Raw genomic sequence first — 27,653 nt, 5'->3', positions numbered from 1 at the left:
GGTCAAACTACATCCTGATAGTCCCATGCACTGCTCTGGGAACTCCTTAGCCAGCTCATCCTGTTATTTTTGAAACTTCTTATACATACACACGGCTGGGACAGGTTTTAAAATAGGAGTGATTTCTACATTCAACTGAGCTGACTTACCTACCAGCTTTACTCTTTGAAGTGGAGACAGTCTGTTGAGTAGAGAAGATCTCTATTCATGACTTTCCCTTCATTAATAATCAGTTAATCTCTAATAAGCCCTCTCCACCTCCCTCCACTATTCCTTTTTCCAGAAACTTTGCTCTAAGGAAAACATCGTTATAGGAATGGGTAGCGGGTAGAACATGCAATTTCTGGCCAGATTTACTAAATACAAACTAGGTCCTGCTCTCCTACTCCTAGAGCAGGTGTTCTTAGCTACTTTTTTTTTTTTTGGCATCATGTACTTTCTCCTCTCGATCTTTGGCAGTCCAGTAAAGCCTATGGGCCCCTTCTCTGAGTACACAAAATAAGTAAGATTGCAAGAAAATCAATTATATTGAAATTGTTTTTTCCTGTATGCAAATTTACAAACCCCTTGAAATCTACCCCACAGACCACTTGGCAGGGGTTAGGAATACTTTATTTCTGTGTCCTCTTAAGCTGATTTCCTTTCCTTCCTGTGCCCCCAAAGAAATATGATATACATAAACATAACCTCTGAAACATCTGCTAATCACCCCATTAGCTAGGAACCACCGTTGGTACAAATCTCCTATTTTCTTGTCTCCCTGGGCTCTGGTTATCTGTCTCTCTATCCCTCAGCAATGGTCTCACTCCACACAAGGGCGAGGCATTTCCTCCCTCTCCCCTCTCTGGAGATTCGTTCATAGAGAAACATTTGGGGATGAGAGTGGGTAAGGGGATGACACTAATTTATCGGGAAGATTGTACCTCCAAAGTTCAAAGTTGCCTTTCCCACATCAGTCTCTGCTTCTCAGTAGCTGCAAACCAGGATAAAACAGGTCAGGGAAAGAAAAGGAAAAGGGTGTGGGAGCAAGCTGAGGAAGGAGACTGATGAAACAAAGGGATGAACACCCCAGGAGCCAAGTTCAAATGGTAAAGTTCCATATCTGATAGATTCTGGAGTATGATGTAAAGTACAATTTTTGCCAAAGAGGGCAGGAAGCATCAAGATGACCACTGAGACAGTAAAACTTTGGCATTTTATTAAGAAACATCTTTTATTTTTAAAACAATTGTATAAAAATTGTAAATATATATAATATATATCTGTATATGTATACATACACACTCATCAGAATTAAACACTATTTCAATAAGATCCTAAATAGAAAAAGGAAAATACTTCGTTTTTCCTAAAAGTGTCTTGTATATAAAACTGTCAGACAACTTGAAACATTGAGGGCACTTGGAAAAATGGCTTCTAGATGCCGAGCAATGTGAGGGGGAGAAGCACACTGGGGAATGGGGAGTAGAAGGCTGGTGAAAAAAAAGGCAAAGCTGAGGGAGGGAAAAGTTCTGTCATTGTCGGTAACAAAGCAGATCCCCAAAGCAGAGAGGGCAGTATAGCTGCAGGTTGTGACCTACATTAATTCTCAGAAACACCCTCCAGAACAAGGCCAGGGTGGAAGGGATGGGGAAGGGCAGAGAGAGACAGGAACTCACACAAAGAGAATGGAAATGACCAAATAATTACAGTCCCCCTGTGTGGGAAAACTTCATTGTGGTGAGTGCAATGAGGTCAGAGAGACACGGGGTGTGAGGTGGAGATGTGGGGTCACCATTTCCTGATGATAGCATGACTGTTTGCTATTACAAAGTCTAGAAATTGTCACCAGTACCACCATCCCCTTCAGCCCTGGGGAGGCTCAGAAAAGGCAGCAGCTGGGATTCAAAGGTACTCACGGCGTCTCTTGCTGGTGGTCCCTAGGTAGAATGTAAGGTGTACATTGAGAGAATTCATCCAATGAATAGGAATCTGGGGCATTTTGCCATCATGTGTGACTGAAAACAGCATAAAGGGCAAAAATCGCAACCTTCACCTCACCCTAATGTCGGTCCCTAGCCTTTCAAGATTGGCAGTGCGTAGCTAGAAGAAAAAGCACATGGCAGTTAACCAAAGAAATCACAAAGGGAACGTCTTCATTTAGACTGCATTTTCTGGCAGAATTACCTCTGCCCCAGAATCATTTGACTATAAAGACATAGATCATGGGGAATGGTGACGCACAGAAAGTGGCTTCCCTCTCTTCTGACTGCTCTGGATGAGAGCCATAGTGAGAAGAGCTGCCTAGTGCATCCTACTGAAGTTAGATGGAGCTCTGTCGGCAAGGTTTGATGCCAATGTAAAACATGCAGCACCCAGGACACCAGTCACACCACATGCCAAGCAAAGCCTTTAGAAGCCCAGTCGTCCTGGATACTGGCTTCACAATCTGACTCACGGCTGCCCGAAGAGCACTCTTCAGAAAGGAACCCAAAGCAAGAGATGCAGGCTCTTCCTCCTCTTTCCCACACCTTTGCAATAATATAAGGAGGAAAAAAATACTTCCTATAGATCCCTTAACACTTTCATTCTACAAAGTTTTCCTTGGACTTGAACCTTGAGGAAAAAAGAAAACATGGAAAATGTATGCAACTGTGTTTATGCATGCCTGCCTGAGTATGCACACACACACAAACACAAGACCCCAATTACATATCTCAGTAACACAGTTCTACTCCCTAAATGGAGAACCCTATTTAGAATTGTTTTTTTAAGAAAAATAAAGAAAACAAACCATTGTTCATGTCATATTCATGGCATGACTGAATTGAGAGGAAGTATTATTTCAAATTCTGGTCAGTGGGGATGGGGGAGGTGAGACTTAAAACCAAACACAGATGTGTGTGTGTATGTATGTATGTATTATACACATATATATCTTGAAACTAGTCCATGTAACTGAGAAGTCCCCACAGGGGCAGTGATGAGGAGGCACTACAAATTCAAACTTCATATTCCCTCAAGCTGAGAAGAAAGGAATTCCCACTTCTTCCTTTTTGAGGAAAAAGTGAGACAAATCTCTCTTAGACCCAAATGCAGATGTAAGCCTGGGGGTTCCTGACAATAACACTGACATTTCTGAAGCAGCCTTTATTTTGAGAGACAACCCCTGGGGCCCCAAATTTCCTTCTCATTAGTACCAACTCTCTAACCATCTGCCTGGGGAAATCGGACCTGCCATCTAAGTCTGTGTGACTGTTCTGCCAAGAAGTCCTCTCTGACCCCCTAAAGCCAGATCAGCTAAGAAAGCACTGTCAGGTGGCTCCCTAGAGCTGTGGCAATTACTGACCCCAAGAAGATACACAGAATGATGGGAATTACGATCATTCCACATCAAACAACCTCTCAAGCCACCCTGATTTGAACTGCTGTCATATAACCAAAGACCAAGATCCTACCTCCCTTCTCCTGAGAGCTAAACTCTATTCCAAAAATAGCCCTACCATCCACTTCCAAGACTTGTCAGAAACACTGACATTTGAGAAATGGGCAGAAGAGAAGAGGTTTTGGGCAAAGAAGTCAAGAGGAATTTGTATCAATGCATCAATCAAAGCGGGAAGGAGCAAGAAGGAATTCTGGGTGCACATACATCCAATTGGAAAGGACAAACTTGTATCACTCAGATAGTGCCTAGAAGCCAAGATTGTTTAACCTAAAGAGCTTCTATGGATTAAGAAAAAAATGCATTCAAGTCAGTACAAGAAGAGAGAATATAAAACAAGACCCCTGAAATATATGTTGTTCAGCTTCCCCCTTTGCCTTGTTTAAATTCAAGTGCACAAAACTGCATACATCCACACAACTAACCTCTGGATCACCAAGGGGAAGCTGAAGACAGAAAAAAAAAACAACAAAAAACCACCCCAACTGGAATTAGGACACAGAGCATGAGTCTCCTTTCCAGGTCAAGAGAAGCCTCCAAGAGCCAGCCTACTCCACAGACAAGACACGATGAAGGTTTGGGGAGTCCTGGATGAAGAAGCCACTCGCTGAGACCAACTTTCAAAACTGATTAAACAGACAGCAACATAGTCAAATTCAATTGTTAAATTTGTTTCTTAAATTCTGTTTTCAATCTATTTTAAGCCTAGATTGATTCTGAAAATCTGGAAAACTGCATCAAATTGCTTGGTTAATCAAGGTAAATGGAGCCATGTTAACTGTCAAGTTTTTTTTCCAAATTAAAAATGCATGTTTTCCCCATGATCACTAATTAAGACAACCACATTCTAAACAGTCATTCGAGTGTTTACTTGGCTCATCTCTCCCTGGGTTTCTTCCCCTGCTCTGCAACAAAAGAAGAAAGGCAGCAAGACAAGAGGGAGGGGGCCCCTCTCTGAAATATAACCCAACCCACACTTGCATTCTCCTTCTCCCTTGTTGGTTTATAAAGTCTCCCCCCCCCCCCCCAAAAAAAAGTCTATGCTGGCACATAAGAAAAACAAAGAAAACACTTTTCCAATAGCTTGTGGGTTTTTTGTTTTTGTTTTGTTTTTTTTAAAGTAGTCCCTGGTAAAGTCTTTGGTTAGTCCTCAAATTACAACACTGGTAATTCTGACTCAGTCACTTAACTTGCGTTAACATTCACTGAAGGCAGAGCAGCACTTTCCTAAATGCTGGAGGAAGGCAGACCCAAAGGGACAGAAACAATCAGGTCAACTACTCATCCTAACCCAGATGAATACAGAACAATGAGACTTGTTCAGCAATACCGCTGATATTTTGCATAGAGTAAGGGATGGATCTAAACCCTAGGGAAAAGCACGAGGGGTGGGGGGAGACACAGGGGTGTCAAGAATTCTGCTCTGAAAACTCAAGACTTGGGAGCTGACTACCGGCCCGAAAAGACCCGTCTTTTAAGCAACTGTATGTGCTCTGAATTCACAGCCTTGAGTGGACCCTCCACGTGCCCCACAGAGGAGGCCTTCCAGGTTCCGGGATCACTTGTGCCACTCAAGCTGGGTTGTCAAAGACTTGAATTTCTTAAACTGATACCTCTGCTGTGACATAAAACAGTTTCAAGTTTTGTCAGGCAATTGCCTAAATATTGTTTTCAGCGCAGGCAAAGCAGGGCAGCTGAGCTCCACAAGTGATTCTGAGGCAAGGGTATCACCTAGCAGACCCGCTGCACTGGAAGCCTGGGCAAACCTCAGGTCACGTCAGTAATGTGACTAAGGAGCCTGGGTATGCAAGGGGAGTTATCATAACAAATAGAAAACTCTGGGGGTTTAAATATAGGGATCTATTTATAAAAGCAGACAAAATTCCCTAAATCTTTATGCTTGAAACAAGCTGTAAGCTGAGAAATTTGGTCCCCAATCTTTGGGTCCCAGAAGACATCTCCCTATAATTTATGTTTTAATTTTCCAGTTGCATGAAGAAATCTCTGGAGCCCAAAGGGCTGTGTCCTATTGTTATTTCCTTTTTTAAATGTCCTCAATATATTTTTTTTAATATTCTCATGTTGTTGTTTTTTTAAGTAAGAAAAACAAAGGGGGTATATGGGGTAGAGGCCTGGATGTTAGGATGCCACAGTTTCCATGGCAACATCAGCATGAGGTTCCACAGTCCCCACTGACCCTGTGACTTCTGTCCCCGTCCCTTCCACCTCTTCTTCTGTAACCACCAAGGCATCCACCTCAGCCACCTCCTCTACCATGGTGATCTCAGGGCCATCTGGCTGCTGCCGAGACATGGCTTCCAGCTGGAGGCGATATTGCTCTGCTTCCTGCTCTTTCTTTTCCAACTGATGTCGGTATTCCTGGGCCCTGCGATTGGCCTCCTGGAGCTGCTGCTGCAGCAGTTCTCTCTCTGTGTCTTCCTGTGAAAGTAAACCACGGGCGATTTGTGTCTAACTACCTGCCTCCCGGGTGAGAAGAATGCTTTAGTTCCTTCATCACCAACAACCTTGTGAGCATCTCTAACCAGATGTCCCATTGGCATTTCATACTCAAAAGAGATCTCATTCCCTTTCTCCCAGACCTTTGCCTCTTCTCAACTCTTATCAGACACTCATTCTCATTCATTCCACCCAAAAATCTAATCTGAGGTTCAATCTTGTCATTCCATGCTCATACCATCAGTTATAGACATACCCTTCTCTACACTCACAGCACCCCCTTAGATGACATGACCACCTAGCCTCCTGCTTGGCCCCCTACCCCACAAACCCCATACCGGCCACTCCACTTAACTGCCAACATGGTCTTCCTAAGACTCTGGCCTGGCTGACTCAATCAGAGCTCCAGGGGGTCCTGCTGCCCTCAGGGCAGTCATAAATGCACTGTTTGGCCCTTGGCAATGTGTCTTCTCTCCACACACTCTGCCAACCAGCTCTGCTGGTCAACTAGTTGCTTGGTCACATAATAGTCTCAACCCCCTGCCTTTACACCGTCTGTTCCCAGGAATGTTCTTCCTCCTTTCCTTCACCAGTGCCAACATTACCTTGCCTTCATCTACACTGTCTGTCACTTCTTCTCTTCTTTGTCTCTTGGCCACTGGCAGCTCCCCAGGTGCTTCTTCCTCTTCTGTTTCCTCTTCAATAGTGGTCTCTTCTGCAACCTGACCAGCAGGTACAGTTAGAACTACAAGCCAAGGGACACCAAGGGGAGGTAGTGAATACACAATAAGAAATCTGAGTCTTGTTTTCTGTGGGTCTGGGGATTCTCTACCCAAAAACATCAACAATTAAAAGTCTAATTTGATACCCTTTTAGTATAAATACCCTGTCTGGGAACCCCAGATAGCACTGTGGAAACTTTTCAAAGTTCGAAAGGGAGTAGAGGCATAGAGTCAAAGTTACTGAAGCTTTGAAGACAGCCCTAAATCTGGAGTACGTGATGTGTGGTGACTAACCAAGAACAAAGCAGTAACCTTCCTTTTTATATTGCACGATATAGAAGTTTGGGAAATGGAGTGGTATGTTTACTAATGGGATTAACAGAGATGAAGTGAAATAGCCAAAACAATCTAAAGAAGACTTCAAGTACCGCCTTGAGCCAATCCTAACAGGATCAAGTTTTATAAGATGTTACAGTTCAAGGCAAAGAAACTGTAGCCAATATCCACTTATTTGTGTAGCCAGAAGTGAACTATGGCAAAGATCATCTAAAACAGACCTTCTATACCTGGCTTCTTTAGTTCATGTACCTATTAAATTTAACTCAAGTTGACTTTATAACTAATTTGTAACTGTAAAATCAACCTGAGTGACAATCTGTCTGAGTCTCCTCCTACTTCCATTCCCCTTAGAGATCAACCAAGGGGCATTAAAATCTGCTGTGATCCAGAAACATGGACAATACATAAAAATAGAAATTTGATGGTATGTCAATCACAACTCTCATCCCAATGCATTTTTCTGTAAAGAATAAGCTAGGAATAGGGGTGGGACCTAAATCTGTGATTTAGATCTAATAGGAAAGTTTCAGGTGAAGAAAACTCCCTCCACCAATTCAGGCTGGCACTTTCTCTGCAATCTAGCCTAGAGAGGCCAAAGGCATTGGACTCAAGGTCTCAAAGTCAGGAGGTCTCTTAGGTGGACCTGGGTCCTAGGGCTTCCTAACTGGAGGCAACCTCTCAAGCCACTACACCAGGTTGCTTTCAGGAGTACGCCACATAAAAGTAATCTCAATCACTTCAACATCGGCATAGTTTTTCTTACATATACAGACAAAAATCCTAATGAATCCAGTCTCTTGCCCCAATTACCTTAGTAATCAAACTCTCAAGCACACCAAATAAGCCCTGAAAAGAATCTGGAAACAGAACTTCTTAGATAAGCTTATTGATAATTTCCTAAATAGGCCTGAGAAAACCTGACTGTGAATAAAGTTTTTATTCCTTTTTACATTTCTTTTCCCAGTATAGACACAAATTCTTTTTTTTTTTTTTTAATGAATGTGAGGAAGGGAAGTCTCACATGCAAACGAGGAAGTGTGGGATTCTGAAGAAAAGATTTAAGTTTGGTCAACACCTGAGTCATAATGGTGAGAGAAAGGCAAGTATACTGCTTCTCTCTCCTCACCCAAAACCATTTTTAGAAGGAGTGCAGTAAGCTGAGACAACCTGACTTCATTCTTATGCTAATCTTGTCAGTATCCCGCAATCTTTACCAGTCCATCCTCATCCTAACTTGCTTTTATATTCAAGAGAGTTTAATTTCTGTTCCGCCTTCTGATGGAAAATCTTCTAAATGGGGCAGCTCACCTTGCTGTCCATCTTGCATAGTCACAATGAATGGGTGGCCAATGCCACCAGTCTGGAGGTTACCCAGGGGGACTCCATCTGTCACTATAGTGATGACCCTTTGGCCTCCACTTCCCACTACTTGTTGGATTGTTGAGTCAACAGAATTTGCCTCCACGATTTCTTCTGAATTGGCTAGAAATAAAAGAGGTACAGAAAAAAATGTTTTTTAATTCAATGCTTTTAAAATAAGAATATAGTCCTATGTCTCCTTGAAACAATATTAAAAAATCAATGAAACTTGAACAATTCATGAGCAAGTCAAAAGATCAAGCTGACAATAATAAGGAAAGAATGACACTGGCTTAAGCAACAGCAATTGGCAAATCTGAAAAGGGACATTTCTAAATGAGACTGAGACTGACAAAGCAGCCAAAGCTGAATGAGCTAAATAATGTTCCACAGGTCTGAAGGCTGAACCTTTAAAGTAAGTAATAGGTGACAGAGCTTTTCAGTTTCCTCAGTTGCTGTCACTCTGCCCTTAGGATGTACTTAGTAAGTGTATGCTGGTGAATGAGTGGCTATTACTTGCAATGAATTGTGCCAGGCACTAGGGACGTAAAGGAAAAACCTTCCAGGAAGCCCTCCCCAGGCCTCGAGAAACTCCCAGGGTACTCTGAGGGAAGCAGAAGCATGGATGACTCAAGGGGACTGAGAAGGAAAAGATCATTCAGGAGGTCAAGGGAGTTTTTATAGAAGAGAAAGCCTGTGACCAAAGGCACTAAAGACCCAGGCCCTGATGATGACGAGAAGGAGAGAAAAAGCAATTCAGATCCAGAACTGTCTGGATGCCCAGAGAGAGGAAAGAAAAGCTCAAGTTCAGGGAAGAGCTTACTTAGCCATCCCCAATATCGGGACTTTAAGTACTTTTGGAGGAAAATTCAAGGCTGCCATAACACAGTCCCTTCCTTTGTAGAGGTCCAGGGGACCAACAGGAGAGAGAGGGGGTTTTTCACCAGGGAAGGTTCAGGTAATTTAACAGATTTAATCAAAAGCATAAATACATGGATCAAGAGCCTTATTCTCAGTGGGATCTGAACATTCAATTCGATTCAGTAAGTTTTAAGTGTCTATACACTGGGCACTGAAATTGTAGTTGTTTAGTTTTTCAGTTATGTCTGACTCTTTGTAACTCCTTTTGAGGTTTTCATGGCAGAGATTTTACAATGGTCTGCCCTTTCCTTCTCCAGTTCATTTTACAGATGAGGCAACTGAGGCAAACAGCGATGCCAGGGTCACACAACTAGTAAGTATCTCAGGATGGATTTGAACACATGAAGATGAGTCTTCCAGACTCCAGACTCGGGGCTGTCAGCACTGTGCCCCCAGCTGCCCACGCACTGGGATATAATAACGAAAGATGAAGCAATCCCTGTCACAAAGTAGCTCATATTCCACAGGGAGGAAAAAAAAAACCATGCACAGAGAAAATTAAAGACAAAATATTTACAAAGCAATTTCTGAAGGAAGACTACTAGCACCTGGGCTGAGGAGGACAGGCTTTGGTAGAAGGCAGCAGCCTGGCTGAATTGTGAAGGAATTCTGAGTTCAGGGGCTTCCTTGTCCCTTCTCTTCCTGCCACCCCTCAAGTTCACATCCAAATCACCCCTCTTTTGGCCTCCTCAAACAACCTCGTACTTGCTCTCTCCGATTCTGATCTTTAATTGGAATCCAAAGCACTCCTCTGAAGAATCTTTAGAAGGCAATGGTCTCATCAGGGCACTTTCCTATTTGAAAACTCACCTCTGAAGGATAAGAAACCACCTCTCCAGGCTGACAAGAATGGTCATGGCCAAGGGGCGGCTAGGTGGCATAGTGGATAAAGCACCAGCCTTGGAGTCAGGAGTACCTGGGTTCAAATCTGGTCTCAGACACTTAATAATTACCTAGCTGTGTGCCCTTGGGCAAGCCACTTAACCTTATTTACCTTGCAAAAACAAAAAAAAAAGCCTTAAAAAAAAAAAAAAGAATGGTCATGGCCAAACTTATTTCCTATCATTGCTGCCCTTGTGCCCTGCATTCCATGAATCCAGCCATGCTGGATTAATAACTAACTGCTCCTTGAGCCACACAACCCATTTCCTGCCTTCCTGCATTTTTGCAAGACTTCTGTTAAGCCTGGAATGCAATTCCTCTTCATGTCTACCTCTGAAATCCTCATCTTCCTTGGAGGATTCAGTCAAGAAACCTTCTCTCCCCAGTTATTAATGTTCTCTCTCCTCTACATACATGTAGTAGTCCCCTGGTATAAACAGAAGCTTCTTGAAGACAGGGACTTAAGTATACTGGTAAAAACAGAAGTTTCTTGAAGACAAGAGACTTATATATTTTGCCTCTGTCATCTCCACCAAAAAGAACTACTTGTAGAGAAAACTTCATAAAGGATTACTGAACTGAATGGCAACAAAACAACATTATCATCATCACTATTCAAATGTTAGGATGGAGATAAACCAGAATTATTTGCTTTTTTTGTGTGAACAATAAAAAAGATTTTCTGAGGGGATTCCTGAAATATTAATGGACAACTTCTTTCCACTTCCAAACAGTTACCTAGCTGTTGGAAGTTGCCTTTTCCCTATGTTATAGCTCAATGCCCGGAAGGCTTTTGGGCTCCATATTGGGCAAGTACTCCCTGCTATCATATAAAAAAACAGATGACAAGTTAAAAACCAAATCATTTGGAGGATGAGTGCTATGGCAGAAACAGGTAATGTTTCCTACCTTTTTGATAAAAGATAGCTCAGCTGGCTATTTAGGCTCTAAGAACATCAGGGTCAAAACATGCCATACAATATCCCTGAAAGATCATCTAAAACCAATTAAAACATTTCATTCAATGCAAAGCAACTAGAGTCCCAACAGACACACCAAGGTTGCAAGGACACAAAGGAATGACTCACATTCCCTGATATTATTCAGCTGACTGATTACATCACTTAGCAACTTTTCTTTCTGATGTTCAATAAATCCACATTACCTTTTTTAGAGCTGCCTCTAATTAAACACAATTCTTTTTCATGTCTTGCAAATTAAATCCGAAAAATTAAGACTTGTCATTAGTCATATGCTCCCTTACTTACCAGTGGCTCTGTGAGAATTGGAAAGAGGAGCAGATGCCTCAGCCAGAGCAGCCAGGGTGGCCAGCACTGAGGTGGTAGAATTGGAGAACTGTACTGTGGAAGTATGGGAATCACCTATTGGGGAGAAAAAGACAAGATGAAGTCCTGAAGAGTTAGGATGATTTGGAATGAACTAAAATATAATGATGGATTTAATCTTCCCCACTAATGTACATAATATTTAAGTAAATTTGTTTAAGGTCAAAACCAAATCCCTTCCCTGAAATAAGGGAAGGGATTTCTCCCTGATTCTGCTCTCCAATTGGAATCCAACATACTCCTCTGAAGAATCTTTAGAAGGCACTGGCCTCATCAGGTCACTTTCCTATTTGAAAACTCATCTTGAAGGATAAGAAACCACCTCTCCAGGCTGACAAATCCAGAACATCCCTCACCTTCCACTCTGTTGCCGCAGTAGCTGACACCAGTGAGTAGTACACAGCTTCCCTTACCCCGACCTCTGCTCCAGTGATGACTGAACATTTCCAATTCAGATTTAACACTTATCACTATATGGGCAGTTAAGGTAGAATTAAATGAACAATGACTTCAGAATCAGAAGATCCGGGTTTTAACCTTGTTTCTGATTCTTAGTGAATCTTAGACAAGTCATTTAATTTGTCTATTTTCTTACTTATAAAATTCAAGCTACCTCATCAAAAAGGTTGTTGTGAAAATCAAAGCACAACATAAGAGTTTTACAAATACAAGTGATTATCATCATTACTGCATTATTACTATTACTACTGCTGTCCATGCCCTTGCCTTTGCCCTTACCAGGGCAGGTCAGCAGGAAGGCGCTAGGTGGGGAACACTTCAACCCAAACAATAACAGGTGAAATATTTTCACGTATTTATTTATTTATTTTGCAAGGCAAATGGGGTTAAGTGGCTCGCCCAAGGCCACACAGCCAGGTAATTATTAAGTGTCTGAGGCCAGATTTGAACTCAGGTACTCCTGACTCCAGGGCTGGTGCTCTATCCACTGCACCAACTAGTCGCCCCTAACAATTAAAGGTGAAATTAAAATCTTAACATACAAAAATACAGATCGTTTTAGAACTGGATCAACACGTACCCTATAATACATACAAATCTATATTTGATGCTAACACTTGACTGTCTAGTGCTTTAATTATGTCACATGACTATCCTAGGTTATACCATTACTGAGACAGTAATCTCCTGGAAGGTAAGTTTATTACAAGCAGATATACCTTACTTTATGTATCATATTCCTAAACCAGTTTTATTTAATTCAAATTTTTATGAATCAATCATATTTTAATGCTGCATTAAAATTTTGAAAGTAATCTATCTTCTTTGTTGATTGGTTTTCAATGGATAATGATTCCTAACACTTTGGTTTAGTGATTAAATGCATCCCTAGCCTCTCAGACAATGGATTTATGATCTGTAACTCAAATTAACAAATTTTTAGAGGTGTATTTTTTCATGACCCAAAGTAAACTTTTATAATGTAAAGAACTGCCTCAGTTTTTTTACCTATTAGATCACTAAGCTTTTTTTGAATGGCATTAGCTGTTATGCCCTTCTGCTACAATTTCGGACTAAAATACTAGTCTTCTGAAAAGGTACAGTTTTAATTACATAAAAAAAGTTAAAACATTTGTGTACAAACTAAACCAAAACAAATGAAATTAGAAGAAAAAGTGAATTGAGGAAAAAGCTTGCAGCAAATTTTTCTCATGAAAATATCTGATAGCCAATATAATATGATGAACTGATTCAAATTTATAAGAAAGAGATGTTCCACAATGGTCAAAGAAGAAACACAAGCAATTAAAAACCACATAAAAAGATGCTCCAAATCACCAATAATTACAGAAATGTAAATTAAAACAAATTTGAGCCTCTACCTCACACTTATCCCAATGGTTAAAAATGGTAAAAATAGAAAATAAAAGTTGTTGGAGGACCTGCAGGACAATAGCACACTTGCAACTGTGAACTGATCTAGTTCATCTAGAAGGAAGTGGAAACTATCTCAACAGTCACTAAACAGTGCATACCCTTTGCCCTTTGATCCAGTTATAACACTATGAGGTCTATACCCAGGGAGAAAGCAGAAAAGGTCTCATAGTAGCTCCAAACAGAGAGCTGTATTATTGTCTTATTGGATAATGGCTAAACAAATGATGTTATGTGAATGGAAAAACTTTTTCTGCCATATGAAGACATGCAGTTTCTGAAAAAACTAGGAAGACCTCTATGAACTGAGGCAGAACCAAGTGAAAAAAAAAAAAGGGAACAATTTACATAGCAAACTGTTACAATGCAATAAACAAGTAAAACATGATGGTGAAAAACAACTCTGAAAGACTTTAGAACTTTGATCAATACAATAAGCTACGAATCCTGAAGACTGAAGATTAAACATGAAGATGAAATCCTGTTAGAGAAGTGATGTCTACAGGATACCCAAAACTCTTTGTGCAATTCTAAAGTTTAGTAGTTTAATACTATTAATTAATGAAAATATATAAACTAGTGAAGCTTTAAACTGCATGAAGACTTTTGGGACACCCCATATTTTGGTTTATATAAATCAAAAGAAAGGGATCCATAGGTACAAAAATATTTATAGAAGCTTTTTGCTGTTGTTGTTGTTGTTATAGAAAAGAAATGGAAACTAAGAGAATAACAAATTGGAGATGGCTGAACAAATGACAAATATAAAGGCAGCTAGACAGTACAATGCAACGATCAGGGGTTTTGGAGTGACAAGACTAGAGTGAAAATCTCACCTCAAAGCTTACAAGGTGTCTCACCTAGCGAGTCACTTAATCTTTAAATGTCTCAGTTTCCTCATCTTTAAAAAATAGGGATAACAGCACTTTATCCTACCAGGTTGTTACGAGGACCAAATGAAAATTAATGTGTATAAAGCGCTCTTTAAACCTTAAAAGAGCTATCTAAATATTGGCTATTTTTATAATTATTACATGAGTGCAATATAAAATTATTGAGACATATGAAATAATGAAAAGAACAGTTTCAGAGAAGCCTGGGAAGACTTGTAAGAATTGAGGGAGAGTAAAGTGAGATCCACAGCACCGTATACAATAAAAATAAATAACTTTAAAAGGCTTAAATGCTCTGATCAATGAATGACCAGCTCTGCTTCCAGAGAACCAATTTTTTGGACCAGATTTGCCTATTTGTTACAAAGGCTTTGTTTTTCTTTTATCTTTTCCCAATAGAGGTGGGGCAAGGTAGGCAGAAGGAAAGGGAAGTTAGGGATAAGATGGGCAAAAAGAAAGAAAAAGAGAAGTGGATTATTCAAACACTTTCTTAAAATACACAGAAGAGAACAGAAGATCAGAAAGAATGACAGAAAGCAAGACTGTTTCAGAAGTTACATGTTGAATTTATTAGACATTTAAAAAGAAAAATGTGTCTGTACATTAAAGAAATTCAGTTTTATGCATAATTCTTTTTTGTTCTGTGTTAATCAACAAACATTTATTAAGTGCTTACTATGTCCCAGTTATATATATGGAAATGTTCATTTTATCCAGTGTTTCCAAAGTTCAGAATTTTTTTAAAAACAAAAACTCTTTAAAAATAAATAATTACTAGCACTTATCTATGGCTAAATCAAAGGTTTGGTAGAGCCCTTTACAACTCGTATCTCATTTCATCCTCACAAGAATCCTGAGAGGTAAGTGTTGTTATTATGCCCATTTTAGAAAAGAGGAAACCAAGAAGATAAAGATTAAGTGACTTGTCCAGGATCTCCTATCTTGTTAACGTCTTTGGCAATATTTTGATTTGAGTCTTCCTGATTCAGGATCCAAAGCTCTGTGTGTGTTGGATTCTACAGAAAAGAACCTGTGCAGAAAGCCAAATGGCTGGAGTCCACAGGATTGTCTGGCCTTCCGGAGGGGAACATCTGGATTTTCTTCCTACAGGGTAGGATCCAACTATTAACTATCCCCTAATGTACTTTCTTGGTTGGGGGCTGCCAGTCACAGTAAACCCTAAAGTAACCTCTTACTGTCTTCATCTCGGCTGACGAAAGCATGGAACCTTTTATCTTTAAATCCTAGTAAGAAAGAATGTAGGTGAAAAAGCAGCCTGATGAGTCAGTTCATCAGAACTGTGATAAGCCCTGTGAATGATAGGACTAAATGGAGTCACTTAATACTCTAGGACTAAGTGGAGACACAGGGCTCAGCAAAGCAGAGTCCTGAAGAACTGATTCCAACATTACTTTTCAATGATTGTGTACTTTGGTCCCACAACAATTCACCTTCCTCCTTTCAATACAAAAATGAATTAACAAAACAACTTCAGTGTAATTATCTAGATGACACTCCATGCACAGTAATTTTCTGTAATGGAGGGCTCTTCTCATATATATGTATATAACATGGTCTCTGATACTTAAAACCAATCATAACTAACAAATACACTAAAAAAAGAGTGACACATAAAAGGACAGGTTAGGCAAATGATGATATTAAATACAAGAAGGTTATCTTTATTTAGTGTCTCATTATGCTCTATAGGGTAATTCTGAAAGAAATTGGCCTTTCATTATGACTTTTGTTTTTTTAGTTTTTGCAAGGCAATGGGGTTAAGTGGCTTGCCCAAGGCCCACAGCTAGGTAATTATTAAGTGTCTGAGGCCGAATTTGAACTCAGATCCTCCTGACTCCAGGGCTAGTGCTCAATCCACTGTGCCACCTAGCTGTGCCACATTATAACTTTTCATTCAGACCTCTTCTACATGAAACAAAGAGCCAAGGAGACAGGTCAGAACTAGTTAAAATGATGATAGCTATGAATTTGTAGTTAAAGAATGTCTCATTTATATATATTTTTTTAGGTTTCTGCAAGGCACATGGGGTTAAGTGGCTTGCCCAAGGCCACACAGCTAGGTAATTATTAGGTGTCTGGGGTCAAATTTGAACTCAAGTACTCCTGACTTCAGGGCCGGTGCTCTATCCACTGCGCCACCTAGCCGCCCCTCGTTTATATTTTTAAAAGGATAATTTGAAATTAATAATTTTTTATGTCTTCTGGTTTCATTTATTATGGAAATGTTAGAATTGATATGATGTAGTTCCTGCAGTCATGTCATTACTCATTGGTCACTACAAAAGTTTCTTATATTCAGAAGCTGTTAAATTTTACACATGACCTAAAAACTAAATAATTCTTAGTGCCACTGACCCTTTTCCTACAATTCTGCACCTGTCACTCTGGAAGTAGAAAGACTCTGACCAAGATTGAGGGAAATTTTTCAGTTTCCTCTATTTCATGGGTTGATTGGTCAAAGTATTCATCATAAAGTGACTAGCTAGGCTTGTGGTAATGAGCCTCTCTGTACTGCATGGAGGAACTAGGCTGGTCCTTAAAAATGAGTCTCTAGGGGCAGCTAGGTGGTACAGTGGATAGAGCACCGGCCCTGGAGTAGGATGACCTGAGTTCAAATCCAGCCTCAGACACTTAATAATTACCTAGCTGTGTGACCCTGGGCAAGTCACTTAACCCCACTGCCTTGCAAAAGAAAAATGAGTCTCTAATACCATGACTCTATTTGAACACTTACAGTATGGTGAAACCTTACTGAACTTACAAACTTTATGGAGAGCACCTATATACAATCATTGGGATGAAATCAATAAGGCAACTTTTGTTTGTAAAATTCATTAAATTTCTCAGTGTTTTCAGAACTTTCTAGGAGGGAAAGGGGCAGGGGGCTGGAATCCCCTTGAACTGGCTCATGAGAGTTGATTACTAAATCTTCAGTTGTGAGACTTACACTTCAGAAATCAACAACTCAGGATTTGGTTTCTTGTTTGGTGATTGTCGAGCCTTAAGAAACTGATGGAGATGGGGCAGCTAGGTGGCACAGTGGATAGAGCACCGGCCCTGGAGTCAGAAGTATCTGAGTTCAAATCCGGCCTCAGACACCTAATAATTACCTAGCTGTGTGGCCTTGGGCAAGCTACTTAACCCCAATGCCTAGCAACAACCTTTAAAAAAAAAGGAAGAAGAAAAAAAAAGGAAGAAAGGAAAAAAAATAAGAAATTGATGGAGGAAATATTAATAGTGCAGATTAAAATTGAGTCTGTCTGGCAAAAAGCAAAACCAAAAAAAAAAACAAAAAAACGAGTGACAGCATTGACCTCTCAGAAACATATGGGATGAGTTACAATATCCTTTTCTTGCTCCTGGAGGGCATAATCCAACATTAAAGAATATTATAAAGCATTTTGGAGAACTGAATTCTTTTTTTTATAACTTCAAACTTATGATCAAAAGCCCCAGGCCAGGATTAATTGGAGGCTTAGAATAAAGGAAACTGTCACCAGCTAGCCAATCTCAATTTCAGTGATAATTAGAGGAGATCCTAATGTAATTACTGTAAATCTAAAGGCAACAAGCTGTCTCCACCTTAAAGTTAATGAAGCTAAGTGTCAGCTTGATGAAATATTATGCCTAAGTTGGCAATAGGTATTTAAGTCACTCTCTGTTAGCTACAGTTATGGAAAGGCACAGAAGCAAGAAAAAGTCAAAACATCAGAGTATTCAAAAATTATTTATATCAAGTTTTGGAATGCATAATGCTAAAGGATCAGCAAATTTATCTACTGTCAACTTTTAAAATGAATTTGCACTTTCCTAGGATACCAAAAAGATGACTGATGGTTGGATGTAGACAGCCTGAAGGATAACTGGCTGTACAAGGCCTAAAATGTAGAATTTTTAAACTGCAGCAGAGGATCACATAAGGATAATTGAAACCTCTGGATTTGAAGAGTAGGATTTGAATCCTGCCAACTCAAAACACCACAGTGATCTTTATTTTAGTAAAAATTCAACTTTGTTTCCTAGGAAAAAGGAACTTCAAAGTAATAGACAGAGAAAGCTAAAATGTCAAAGGGAAAAGAAAAGCCCTCAGCTGAATAGTCTATGCAGAATTCTTCCCTCTTCTTTTCTCTCCCTCTTCTCTACATGTATTACACAGTAAGGTCAGCAAGTTATAAAGAATTGTTGGGCAAATTGATTCATGAGTAAATAGACCACTTCAATAATAGATTTGCCCAAGCACTTTCAATTTGCTAAACCAAACAGCCATGAGTAGTAAAGTATTTGCCAAAAGCAGCACAAGCAACGTGATTCTGGTTCATGAGAAAGGAGCCTCAGCTCTCTGTCTGCAGGCTAAGATAGTTTAGCATCAGAAACACAATCAGTCCTCACATGCTTCGATTTCCAAATACTGGAACTTGATTTAAAGGCTATCCAAAGTCATGTCCTTGAGGGCAGCCTCTGAGCACTGTTTTTGTCTTGCTGTGCACCATTAAAAATCCCTGTTTTTTCAATTATCCATCAAGTGGCTGATGGCTCATAAAAGGAAGACCAATATTGTCCCCTAGTGGTCAGACCAGGAAAAAACATTAAGAGGTAATTAGACCACTTAGAACATGATTTTCTTTACTTTAAATAACAATGTTGTATTTTTTTCTCTAATATTTGAAAAACCACACTAGAATTATGAATCTTTCTTTTAACTTTGAGTAAGGATTAAAAATGTCAAAATCAATGAAGTTAATGGAACAAAAAAAGAGAAGCCTTGAATTCCTCTCCTTTTAAGAAAAAATACTGATAAACTTGCTAAACTATCAGTCTACAAAAACTACAGACTTTATTTATTTATTCATTTGTTTTTGCAAGGCGATGGGGTTAAGTGGCTTGCCCAAGGCCACACAGCTAGGCAATTATTAAATGTCTGAGGCTGGATTTGAACTCAGCTATTCCTGACTCCATGGCCGGTGCTTTATCCACTGTGCAACCTAGCTGCCCCAGACTTTATTTCTAAGCAGCTCACATGAACACACAATTTCTTTAGTTAAGTAATTCACATTTAAATATTTTGCGATTTCAGGTTCACAAGTGGATTTAAAATTTTTAATCAATTCCTTTTTCTGTAACTACTACATCTCTAGAACATTCATCTTCAATTGTTTATCTTGTTATCAACTAACACTTTGCCAGTTTTTATTTTGGAGATAAACACAGAGTTGAATATATTAAATACAATTCTTGAATAGTAAGCCTTAATTTTAATCAGAAAATGTACCCAAATATATTCATCATATATTTGTCATGCATTTAGTTAGAGGTGACCATAGAGATCACCTGGTCTGATTTTAAATAAGGAAAATGAGACCCAGAGAGCTTAAGTAAACTTCCCAAAGTCACAAAGGGAACATGGGACCCAGGCTGAATTTGAACACATGTCCTGACTCCCAATACAGCTCCTTTTGCTTTAATTCCCCAATGACATTTCCTCCAAAAAAACAGGAACAAGAGTGAAAACACAAATGTTTCTAGTATTACATTAACAAAATCTTTTCCTATTAATTCTATTTACAGAGATGATAAAGATGTTAATAACTTATAATACCTAATTTGTTCCAAACACTAACCACTTCACAAATATTCTTTCATGTGATCCCCACAACAACCCTGTGAGGTAGGTGCTTCTCGTATTCCCATTTTACAATAGTGGAAACTGAGGCAGCGTCACCAAGCATCTGAGGCTGCATTTGAATTCAACTCTGCACTGTGGCGCCACCTAGTGCTTCTCTAGCATAAAGGAAACTCCGCAAGCATCCTCAGCCCTAGGGTGGATAGCCTATTACCTGCAGTGGTTTTGGAGCTGGCTGAAGAAACAAGGCTGGCCAGGTTAACAACCTCTCCAGACGTGAAGATAAAGGGAGCAGCCATTGTTACTGCGCTGGTGGCCGGATTGGCTCTCTCGGGGTTGGCATTCACCTGGTTCTGCATCGCCTCCTATTAGACAGGGCAGGACTTTCAAAGTCAGAAATGCTTATTATAACCTTAGTTATACAGTTACTCAACAGTTCCCTTGACAGTATTCTACCATCCAGAACCAGTCCTAGTACAAAATGTCCCAGGGAGGGTAGAGTTCACATTAGGGATGTTGGGTTTTTTCCTTAAACCAAAGAACAGAGACATTAAGTTACTTTCCCAAGGTTGTTTTTGTCTTAGAAAAACCAAGTACTGATGTGTTCAAAAACACCACTTAATGTTTCTTACCTTCCCTAATGAAGGGGCTAGACTAGTTAATCTCTATTATCTCTTCTGGCCCCGAATTAATATGAACAGTTTGCTAATCTGTCTCCATACAGTCAGGAATCACCTCCTGAATTTGGAACAACAGCGCTCCAGCTTTCCTAGGAAGAAATGTGAAAGTAGGCACCAGCCCAGCAAATGACTCTCATATGGAACTTGACCTTTGAAGACTAGTTCACATACAGCTGAAGCAGAGATGGCCTCCCTTTAGATTCTGTATTATCAGAAGCAGTTTTCCACAAACATGACCAGGGTTAACATTAAAAAAAAAAAAATCCCTGTTACATAAGGAAGTTTAAATAGGGAAATGAGAATTGGTCAGGGCAATAAGTCTGTGGGGAACTACTTATGGGGAAAACAGACAAAAAAGGAATAATCTATTCCTCATGTACAGTCAACAATTACTACTTATATATGAATTATCTAAAATGATATTTAAATTTTAGCCTTCTTTGTAGCCCATGCATGATTATGGGACAGCCTCCTTTACCAATTAATAGACACTCAGAAAATATATAATGACATTTAAAGATTTGTCTCAATCAAACATAACTCTAAAGGAAAACCCTCTTAGAGAGAAACAACAAAAGTTTCAAAAGCAATAAATGTGAATATTTTTTGATTGCCCATACCATTTTTCCCTTTGAAAAATTAAAAACTGAATTGACTACAGATTATATTACATACATATTACATACATACATCCCTCCCACTGTTTTTACAATTTCAACTTGCTTGACTAGTATCTAGGAAAATAAGTTAAGTACAATAGCCACACACCTGAAGAATGACAAGAATCTCTGGGTTGTTCTTCTCCAGAGCTATATCAAAGGCAGATTTATCAAATTTGCTGAAAGCATGGACATCAGCTCCATACTTGATCAGCAGCTCCACCACATCCCGATGATGGTGCTCTGTGGCCCAATGCAAAGCTGTCATTTTCAGCATGTCCTTGGCATTCACATCTGCACCATTCTGCCACAAAAAAAACACAAATTTTTCAGATGACAGATATAGGGCAATAGGTAAGAGTTCCCATCACAAAACTTGAAAGATCACTAGAGAATTATACATATTCCAATTTGGATCCTGCTTAAGTACCTTAGAAGGAAAACATTTCCAAATTCTCTCTAATGCTAATAAACCTGTGGGAATATAGGTCTTTTTTTTGTTTGTTTTTTCAAGGCAATGGGGTTAAGTGGCTTGCCCAAGGCCACACAGCTAGGTAATTATTAAGTGTCTGAGGACAGATTTGAACTCAGGTCCTCCTGACTCCAGGGCAGGTGATCTATCTGCTGTGCCACCTAGCCATCCCGAATATAGGTCTTTTCAAGAAGAGTACTGAGGAACTGGAACAGATAGGGAGCAGTATTTCTCAGTAAGAAAAAAGAACACGAAGCAGCTAGGTGGCACAGTAGATCATACTGCACGTATAATGAAATCTAAGTCCTTTAAAAAGAACCAGGAACCATTACTTATTATTCTATATTTTAAAAGGCTAACGTCAACCATTCCTACTTTTGAGAAAGGTCACTTCTGTCCCCAGAGTCTTGTTTTTCTCCGCCCAATTTCTCTCTGCCCACTGTTCCCTCCTGTCCATTCAGGCTGGCTAAGCCTCTGCAGGTCTGCCTTGGACTTACAATCCTGTTTCTCATTTGAATGTGATTCACAACCCAACCCCATCTTGCTTTACCCTGACAAGCAGCTCCACGATATGTGCATGTCCATCAGCTGCAGCCATATGCAAAGGAGTCCTGTCTACCTTGGTCCTGGCATCCCTGCTAACCCCTGCTCTCAGCAGCACTTCTGCTGTAGAATAATGACCATACTGGGCGGCAAGGTGGAGAGGTGATGTTCCAAGCTGTGGAGAAATAATACCATTGAATATGCGTTCATGCTGGAGATGACACTATGGAAGATAAATAAAGACAGGAACTGTGATGTTGGGGAATCTAGATCCTACTGAAGCTCATAACCTGGACAAGAAGATAGCAGCATACAGCAGGAAATCTCTTGGGTCACTTTCACAGCAGTCCATCAGTAACTTGGAACTAATTAATTGCCAGCTGATTACTCAAGTGAAACAGCAAAATTGGTCAGCCCTTCTCTGCAGAAGTAGAAGATAAAGCAAATACTGACAGACCCCAAGACTGAGGCGTTAGTTATATTTGAATTTTTTTTTAACCTTTTTTACCTTTTATTCTTTATTAATGTCTTACTGGGGAAGAGACATATTCAGAAACAAAGATGGTTAAAACAAAAGAGATTGATCCTTTAAAAAATAAAAATTGACTCTTCAGAAGAACTGACCTTTGGTTAAATTTGAATTGTTTCTTTTTTATCTTTTATTCTTTATTAATGTCTTATTGGGGAAGAGATATAGCCTGCTTTGTATCTCATGCATGATTATAGAACAGCCTCCTTTACCAATTAATAGATGGTTAAAAAAAAGAGACTGATCCTTTAAAAAATAAAAATCGAACCTTCAGAGGAACTGACCTTTGTACAGCGTTCGAAAGCAGATGAGAAATTAGAATAGGGACTAGCGAATCATATGTAAAGGTCCTATTATAGAAGAGAACTCTAAGATTTTGCCTATAATTCATCTTAATAGAAATAATTTTGTCTAAAGTAGCGGGTTTGTGGATACAACACAAAATGAGATTATGGAACTGGCAGCAAGTACAGGAATAAACAGTGGTGGTGATGACCTGTCAATGGCAAAAAACAAGCACTTCTCATCCTTGATCAGATTCTACTTGAGTTATCAATACTCCATTCTGAAATCTGAACAGAGTCTGTTTCTCAAGATCTGGCACTCTCTATTTTAAGCTCTTTAGCTCACTCTTGGTATCTCACATTTTCATTTTCTTTGTGATATGCATTGCTCTTTCCCAGATCTATTTACAGAAATGTTCATTTCACAGGCTCTCTTTTTTTCTTCCTCTCATGAAAGAGCAGCTGGTCCTGAGGCTATGAAAAAAATTGCCACAGGACAAGAGGAAACTTCTTCACCAAACAGTTAAAAACCTGTCTGAGTAACCTCAAGCCCAAGAATTATATTATCATCTGAACCTCTGCTCCCAAAGGTGGCTTTTAAATCTCAGGAAATTATATCTTTAATTGTTAAAAGATTGGCAAGGGAAGTTGCAAGGGCTAGATAGTTCCTATTAAACAGAACACAATGGTGAAAAGGGAACCAAGAAGTTGAATGCTTTAAGAATTCTTTCTCAAAAAAAACAAACCCATATGTCTTATTGTCTGATCTGGTTACCTGTGAGAATTCTGTTCTCTTTAAGGATATGATTTCTCTCATCACACCCAATTTGGATCAAAGTACAACATGGAAACAAAATAAAGACTGACGGAGTGCTATCTGTGGGGTGGGGGTGGGGGGAGGGAAGCAAGATTGGGGGAAAAGTGTAAAACTCAATATCTTTAATAAAAATTAAAAAAAATTAAAAAAAAAAGAATTCTTTCTCACTGTACTGATTCTGTTGAATTTCAGGTAATGATTGGGCTTCCAACTCAGTTAGGTTGTTTTAATTTCGTCTGACTCTTCAAGACCCCCATTTGGGTTTTTCTTTGCAAAGATGCTGGAGTAGTTTGCCATTTCCTTCTCCAGTTTATTTGACTAATGAGGAAACAAAGGCAAACAGGGTTAAGTGTCACATAGCTAGTAAGTGTCTGAAGACAGATCTTCACTCAAGTCTTCATGACTCCTGATCTAGTGCTCTCTATCCACCAAGCTACTTAGCTGCCTGACAGATAATGATGATAATGATGATAATTTGACCCTTTTCTGGAAGAAGACCATAACATCAGGAAGGTGATGCCATGCCAATCAAATGAACTAGATTTGAGTGAGGATGCTGCATAAAGTCATCAGTCTCACTCTCTCCTCATAAACCATATAAATCAAGACGACTGGAGATGAACCTGGATGTGAGGCTAGTAGGTATTAAGTCCACATTTGAACTCAGGTCCTTTGGACTCCAGGGCTGGTATTCTACCCACTGAGTCACCTAACTGCCCCCATCCAACCATACCCAAGAGAGAATTAAACCTTTAGAGGACTCATTCAAAAACATCCTAATCCCAACTTCCACTGCTATATCCAAAAGATATAATTTGAAAAATTGGAGTTAAAAATAGCACCATAATCATGTCTTCAGGTATAACAAAAGGAGCAATGAGAATATAGTACCAAAAAAGGGCCCAGGTAAGATGAGTTCAGTGAAATCCTGCTTTGAATCACAGATCACCACAAACATCTCTAGATTATATTCTGTCTGTCCTCCCATGGATAGTCTCAGGATTCAGTGATTCTCTAGAAAAATACTCTACAGCCTTGTCCTGTTTTGTTTCATGCTGAAAGACTAATGGGTGGAATAGGTAAGAGTTATAGGGTGGCAGATTTTGGTTCAATATAATGTAAAACTGCCTGATAAATACTATTGTCCAAAATGTGAAAGAACAGTCTTGTTGGTAGAGCTGTGAACTCATCCAACCTTTCTGGAAAGCACATTGAAATCACAGCCAAAGGGCAATAAAAATGTGAATACCTTTTGATGCAGCAATACTACTATTGGGTCTACACCCTGAAGAGATCATGATAAAGGGTAAAAAAAACACAAAAATATTCATAGCAGCCCTGTTTGTGGTGGCAAAGAATTGGAAATTGAGTGAATGTCCATCAATCGGGGAATGGCTGAACAAATTGTGATATATGTATGTTATGGAACACTATTGTTCTATTAGAAGCAAGGAGGGATGAAAGGATTTACATGACCTGATGCTGAGCGAGATGAGCAGAACCAGAAGAACATTGTACACCATAACAGAATACCATCTGTATCCAGAGAAAGAATTGTGAAGTTTGAACAAAGACCAAAGACTATTACCTCTAATTTAAAAAAAAATATATCAAGTAATTTTGCTATCTCTTATACTTTATTTTTTCCTTAAGGATATGATTTCTCTCTGAACACATTCAATTTGGATCAATGTACAGCATGGAAACAATGGAAAGACTATCAGCCTGCCTTCTGTGGGGGTGTGGGAAGTGAGATTAGGGAGAAAATTATAAAATTCAAAAATAAATAAATTTTAAAAAAAACAGTCTTGTTGGAAAGTGAGTCCCCCCCCTCACTAGAGGTCTTCTGAGGTCCCTTCTCTGCTAGGATTCATCCCCTTCTTTAATTCCTTTGGTGGTAAATACAAGACTTCATGGTCTCTGCTTTGGGTAGCCCAGAAAGATGCTTTTCCCCCTCAACTTACCCAATCTGTAGTAAAGGGGGCGCCATTGGCCATCAAAGTCCTCACTTCATCATCTTGTCCTTTTCTTGCTGCTTCTAGCAACCTCTTTCCCAGGTCCACCAAAGACATCTTTATGCATAAGAACAAGTATTTTCAGGAAGCTGTAACCCCAAAACAACAGCATTAATAGAAATGGTTTCCTAAGACTCTCTTGGTTGACCCATTAAGCCGCTCACCCTCTAGCTTCTATCTCATCTGACACAAGTAATGAGCTCTCTAGGAGAGAGATGTACACATTCCAACCAACAATCCTTCACTTTCAGCCCTCCAAAAAAAAAAAAACCCAACTCTGGTAAATGCAAAGCATTCCAATGGAATGACCCCCAAAGCAATGTTTCTAGCCCCAGGTATCAATCAATAAAGCAGGGAGCTACTGCTATAAACCCAAACATCATTTCAGGGAACACGCTCTGAAGTGTGGCACAGTATCGGGGCGTCCCAAACTGCTCTGGGACACCCTGAAGGCAGAATGCCCGGCTGAGCCACAGCCTGCGATGACAAAGCACTGCTTGAGGCGAGTCAGGACCACAGGAGAAACACAAGGCCGGGATGCAAAGGGGCTCTCAATCACACGTGGTTCTCTAACTTCAAACTACAGCGAGACCACAGGATCGGACAAAGAGAAAGAAAAGTCAAAAAAACCATTCCTCCTTTAACCTTCTTTCACTTTATGACTCCATTTCTCCACTTATATATCATAAAATTATCCCGATCCCTATCTTCCAAAAAAAAAAGATTCAATTCTTATTCGAATCTATTAAATGCTAATTCAAATGAGCTTAAGTTTCATAATGTTCTACCCGTTTCAAAAATAAAAACCCTTTCCTTAGGGCGGCCTTCTTAAGTAATGTACCCCCCGATTTTACAGATCAAGAAGCTAGGTCTGGAAAAGGCTGTCTTAATCAAATCACAAGCCGAGGACGCAGGACTCCAACCCAAGGACCCCCTCTCTCTGCCACCGGGCCTCCCTTTTCGGCTCGGACGGCGCACGGGAGGCTTTGCTTGGCGCTTTTCGCCTACTGGTTTCAAGCCACACGCAGCTTTTCAGGAGTTTCCCGGGGCAGCGCTCCAGTCAATGACTAACCTGGTCCTTTGCAAAAATGTATTTTCACAATAATGTATTTGCACAAGTTTTACACCTCCAGGATAATGAATTGGTCCCAGAACAAAGAGGAACAAAGCCACCGAGTGCAGCACCCAAGGCAGGAATCCCCTCTTTCTGCCTCCACTTGTCTAGGGGCGCGGGGAGACTCGCCTCCTTCGCACTTCGGGCGCTCCGGCTTTGGGGTGACGGCTGGCCTTACCCACGGCTTTTAGGGAGCGGCTTTCATCGGGCTCGGGGGCATGGTGACGTCACTCGGAGGCGCCTGGGGGGCCCCCCCGCACGCGGGGCCCCCTAGCGGCCCCGGGGCTCCCCGCCCTCTCCCAGACCCCTCCCCTTCCTCCGGGGGCTCCGGCGGCCGCGCTCCTGCCCTGGGCTTCCGGGCCCGCGCGGGGGGGAGGCAGGCGCGCGCTTCCCCTCCCCCAGCCCAGCCCCCTCCCCCGACTCACCGCGGCTCCCGGGGCGCGCGCCCGCCAGTGGGGGCCCCTTTCCCCCCGAGTCGGACGCCCCGTGGCCAGGAGCAACTTTTTTCGGCTTTTTCATAAATGCATATTGGTGGGGGGGGCCTTTAACCCCCCCTCGTGGAGGAGTGGAGGAGACAAAATGGCGGACCCGGAAGTGCTGGGGCCGCCGAGGATGCGCTGCGGCGGAGGAATCCGCGGCGGAGAATGGCTGCGGACGTCGCCGTGC

General features: G+C 40.5%; 1 protein-coding gene across 6 annotated transcripts; it reads right to left on the bottom strand.

Annotated features, from left to right (window-relative positions):
* Nucleotides 1–1,176: 1,176 nt before the first annotated feature.
* Nucleotides 1,177–27,653, bottom strand: GABPB2 (GA binding protein transcription factor subunit beta 2). Of its 6 annotated transcripts, none has more exons than XM_074188782.1 (9): nucleotides 27,413–27,653; nucleotides 25,823–25,962; nucleotides 22,236–22,403; nucleotides 21,323–21,517; nucleotides 20,089–20,239; nucleotides 11,370–11,483; nucleotides 8,248–8,421; nucleotides 6,484–6,623; nucleotides 1,177–5,860 (listed from the first exon to the last, which is right to left on the bottom strand). In XM_074188782.1, the coding sequence occupies exons 2-9, from the start codon at nucleotides 25,928–25,930 to the stop codon at nucleotides 5,561–5,563; spliced, it is 1,350 nt and encodes a 449-aa protein (XP_074044883.1). In that variant the 5' UTR covers nucleotides 25,931–25,962; nucleotides 27,413–27,653; the 3' UTR covers nucleotides 1,177–5,560. The 6 variants fall into 6 exon arrangements, with proteins under 6 accessions (XP_074044883.1, XP_074044886.1, XP_074044885.1 ...); XM_074188785.1 differs by having other exon boundaries at nucleotides 25,823–25,930; XM_074188784.1 differs by lacking the exon at nucleotides 27,413–27,653 and adding an exon at nucleotides 27,166–27,249.

This window comes from Macrotis lagotis, chromosome 5 (assembly GCF_037893015.1).
Source record: "Macrotis lagotis isolate mMagLag1 chromosome 5, bilby.v1.9.chrom.fasta, whole genome shotgun sequence".
NCBI classification, from domain to species: domain Eukaryota; kingdom Metazoa; phylum Chordata; class Mammalia; order Peramelemorphia; family Peramelidae; genus Macrotis; species Macrotis lagotis.
The sequence above is the reverse complement of the archived record's forward strand: the minus strand, read 5'-3'. Positions and strand labels throughout refer to the sequence as shown.

What these genes read in the sequence shown, in the direction of transcription:
- GABPB2 (XM_074188782.1), bottom strand. Translation starts at nt 25,930, where the DNA reads ATGTCTTTGGTGGACCTGGGAAAGAGGTTGCTAGAAGCAGCAAGAAAA. An exon ending in CCCCCTTTACTACAGATTGG is followed by an intron (nt 22,404 to 25,822) that starts GTAAGTTGAGGG and finishes ATTTCTCCACAG; the next exon opens with CTTGGAACATCACCTCTCCA. An exon ending in TCGTGGAGCTGCTTGTCAGG is followed by an intron (nt 21,518 to 22,235) that starts GTAAAGCAAGAT and finishes TTTTTGTGGCAG; the next exon opens with AATGGTGCAGATGTGAATGC.